The following is a 4294-nucleotide window of genomic DNA, read 5'->3' on the forward strand; positions in this document are numbered from 1 at the left end:
TCTTCCTCTTGAACTGTGTCAGGCGAACAAAGTCCGGCAGTTCGTTGCTGTCCATCGCTGGCAAATGCAGGCGGCAAGGGAGAATTATTTGCGTAAACTCAACGGAACTGACCCAAGTCAATAGCTTGCTCGTTGGATGATCTCGGGTCCCGACCGCCGAAGGGTTGCTTGCTTCTTTCATATCCTTCCAATCCCATAACAACCCACTCGTCTCCTCCGTGACCCAAGAGTGTCGACGTTCGGTCTCTTAGTCTAGCATCTACATTACCCTCACTTCAACCACCCCTGGTGATTGGAAACGACCCACCCAATAGCCTGCTTAGATGAAATATAATGGGAGGTCTCCAGAGTTCTCCCTCGCCCGCCCTCTCGCATCAAAGCAAGTTCCAAGCTTGGAACCAAGGTTCCATTGGCTTCCATGACTGCGTGGACCGCTGGGCCTCGCAACACTCTGGCTCCCATGTGATTATGTAGGGAAAATATAGTATGGAATGGTTTACATGGGGTACAAATCCTTATGGTGTGGGTCATCATAAAAGAGTACAGGAGATTATTTTATAGAAAAGGGTGGAACTGCGTATGTAGAGGGGATGTGTTGAGGTTACAAGACATGGCTAGATCATGAGGGAGACTATCTGTACAGCTTTCACGGACCTGTGACCTCTCTATTTCCGATATGTACTGAGCTTAGATTAGAGTGATGATGTTGATGAGTGTTCAGGCAGAGGTTGGAGAAGAGACATGAAATGAGTGGGGGGTTGAATTATTGGTTGACCTTTCTACACGAACTGATCTACAGGTCATCTTACTAAAAATACATAGATTATGGGTTCCATTGGGGGTTATTTTCACTTGGCGGGGTTGAGCTTGAAGAGAAGGTTGAGAGAGTCGAGCTTCTCATTAATCTCGTCTTTGATCAGTTGGATCTTCGATTCAGTCCTCCCCCTAGGACAGAAAGTTTTGTTGTTGTTGAAGTAAAATAATTTTGAATAGAGCGTTCTCAGCTGGCTGTGAATATAAAACGCGAGAAAAAGAAAGGACACACCTCATAGGATAGCTTTCTGACAACTCCAGCATCGAATTCAGGACCGAATCAGCCGTCCGCAGTTTCGAGAGACACAATGCGGCATATGTCTGTTGTTCCTCTTCATTCCCGCGCTTGATATCGAGAAGCGGGCCAGCAGTCGAGGCTTTACCTTCTGCGACCTTCTCAGCAATCGGGAGGTTCTGATGAGCCGGTTTTTCTTGTTGAACAGAAGACGGTGATGTTGATGAATGGGCCACCAACAATCCATCCAATTCGTTGAGCTCGACTAACGCTTTGCAGATCAGAGCGGAGATATAATTGTATTCCAGAGTGCCGCCCATAGCTTCTTGTTGCGGCGGTGGCGCTTGGCCGGTCGCTGAAGATGAGCGAGAATTGTTGGGGAGAATGATGTTATTCAGGAATCGACGTGACTGGTCGAATTGGCCGAGGTTGAGAAACTGGACGGCCAACAGCAAGTCGCGCAAACCCTGTTCTTCTTTCGACAGGCTCATCACGGGTGACTCCTTGTCCTGTTTGGAATCGTCCGGCTTTGAAGGGCTCTTTTTCTCTTCCGACAGTGCAGGCTCTTCCCCAATCTGTTCGGCGTTCGTAAGAGCCGGAAGAGTCTCGAAATCTACTTCGACCCGCGGACTTAGGCCGCACAACCGTCGGATCCCAGAAACCAGACTCGTCTTGGGAGAATCATCATAAATGGCCATCAACAATCCAAGTTCTACACGCGCGTAACGTACTCGTGCCCATCAGTGAACAGCAAACTGAGCAGCATTCGGGATGTAGATTAATATGCTTGCCTTCAATCGGACTGATCTGAATCGAATCCCAATAACATTCCACCCGATCGGGTCGGACGGAACCTTTGAGTGCCAGATCGGCGTGTTTCGCTTTGTACTCTGCCAGCTTGCGTGTGACCAACAACTCATGTGGCGGCATTTCCCCTGTTAATTGCATCACGAAGATACCCTCCTAGCATTTAACTATCCAAATATTCCTTTTCGTGGTAGTGGGTTGATAGAGGGAGAGAGAGACTTACGACCCATGGTTTTCTTTTTACTGAACAAAGTAGGGAGTTCTACAAATAAACAGTCGATCTTTTTCTGTAGTTCGTCCGTCCGATCGGCGACCAACAAGAAACATCCCAAGGCGGCGAATTGATATGTCACGTGTGACTGAGTTCCCTTACCCACACGTACACACAACCGATGCCACAGAAAACAAAAAGAGAGACAAAGCATTCAATGTATGTCGATACGCGGTCCTCTATACCGTTAACATTTTATTTATCCATTAGATCTTGGAGAATTACTTACCCAAGCGTTTTCTTTTTTCATGGACAGGAAGGCCTCGCCAGCCCCAGACCAATCAGCCAATCTGACGCAAACGAGTGCGTATTCATAATACAACATGCCGACAGCATGTTTGAATTTCGGGGGGAGAGGATTCTTGGAATCGGCTTTAGGGTGTAGTCGAGTCGAGATGAGTCTCTTCGCCTCTTCGGTGTGTCCTTGCATGGCTAGCAGTTTCGAACGATGAAGGATCCATAATGCGCCCTGTTCGTTTTCGTCAATCGTTGGGTTTTTATAAGCCAGACAGTCGACTAACGACTCGTATGCTTGGAGAGACCGATCCCGAGCTGCGAGCCATCCGACAGCTTTTGTTTTTTTCGTGATAAACAGAGGGATGATTATAAGGCGAATATTCGTCTCCTTGCTCTGTACAGAAAAGGGAAGCCCAGAGGGAAGACTTACCTTTGAGCATAGCGGACCGATAGGTGAGCAGACCCAAGCCGGCTAATTTCCCATGCATCTCCCAGCGACAAGAGGCATGAGAAAAGTTGAGCCAGCGGAGACAACGGTTGCGCTCGAGGATGGTCTCGGTTCTGTCGGTGGTGTTGGGCCCGTTGAGGCCGACCCAGGACAAGAGTTTCTTTACCTTGGGTGGGAGAAAGCTGAGGATGAGGCCGAAGAGGCCGTAGCCGAACGCGGTGCCTCCAATGACCAGGCTTGCGATCGGGTCGTCCGTCCATGCTTTGTACTTAGGCGCCGCGCCCGCAGCGTTTTCCGAGGAACCAGGGCCGGCCGGCTTCTTCCGTTTGTACAGACTCAGACTGAATCCACTGAAGTATGACGAGCTCGTCAGCGTCGAGGGATGCGGCTTGGGCTTCTGGTATAGCTCTTGGATCGTCGCCCGGAATGGCTCGATCCCTGGCTCCTCGTCCGCATGTGACGTCAGACTAGAGATTGGATTCGTCGCTTGAAGCTCGGAAAACACCGCTTGATGAGCACTCGAGAAAATTTTATAGGCTTTCGTAATCTTGTAAATCCCTTTCATTCCACTGCAGCCCATCCAAAACACCATTAGATACAAATCAAAATTGGAAGATGCAAGATCACGAATTGAATATATTCACTCCGAATCGATGAAGCAATCAACACAAATTCAAGGAAAGAAGAAAGAGCAGTGAGACATACTCTGAGATCGTCTCGGCCAAAAAGTGGAGGATTGCTTGGAAGATCATGAGATCGGCCAGTAAGATATCGTACTCCAAACCGGGCGTCCACCAATGTTGAGCAATAGCCTGATTAGAATCGGTCGAGCTGGATGAGGCGAGCGCGGTTTTAGCCTGTTTGACAGCTTCTTCCGATTTCAGTAGCGATTCTATGGCCTTGTGGAGATCGAAAGAACAAGAGTCAGATAAGGATAGATCAGCCTCTGTAAGAATAAAGAATGCTGGTGAATGTGCTCAACCTTTGATATCATCTGTTCCTCCATGGACAAGACGGCCTCGATGAAGGCGATCAGTGCCAGTGCGACATGCTGATAGGGCTGGTCGGACTGAGTCTGTTGCTGGAGTAGCACCCTGGCCCCGTTGAGATCGTCATGGAAGAGTAGGTCGAATGCTTTGCTGACATTGATGATGGATTCTTTCATCTTCCGCCTCGGATCTTGTTCGTGATTATCTTCTGTTTGGATTTATCCCCTTTTTGGATCACAGCACTCGGGGTATGCTGGCTCCCCGGCCCTCCCTCGCGCTCGGGCCATGCCACAAAGATCTTGCACACTCTGTATCGACATGTGGGCCTGCATGGATGCGCGGCTGCCCATCATTTTCCTTAATTACAGTCAATTTAGCGTCAATCGTGAACACACCCCTAATAGCATTCAAAAGCTACTGACACGTGAAACAGGAGTCTGGTTGGCGTCTTTCAGTTTACGCTTGGAGGACCCAGGAAACCCCGTCAATTCAAA

General features: G+C 49.0%; 1 protein-coding gene across 1 annotated transcript; it reads right to left on the bottom strand.

Moving 5' to 3' along the window:
- Positions 1–848: 848 nt before the first annotated feature.
- On the bottom strand, positions 849–3976 carry PtA15_10A240 (uncharacterized protein; the record flags this gene model as incomplete). The annotated part of the gene is given in 7 exon segments (XM_053160397.1): positions 849–945; positions 1046–1760; positions 1780–2011; positions 2356–2696; positions 2794–3380; positions 3517–3710; positions 3794–3976. The coding sequence occupies 7 exon segments, from the start codon at positions 3974–3976 to the stop codon at positions 849–851; spliced, it is 2349 nt and encodes a 782-aa protein (XP_053024375.1).
- Positions 3977–4294: the final 318 nt, after the last annotated feature.

Source organism: Puccinia triticina, chromosome 10A (assembly GCF_026914185.1).
Source record: "Puccinia triticina chromosome 10A, complete sequence".
NCBI classification, from domain to species: Eukaryota; Fungi; Basidiomycota; class Pucciniomycetes; order Pucciniales; family Pucciniaceae; genus Puccinia; species Puccinia triticina.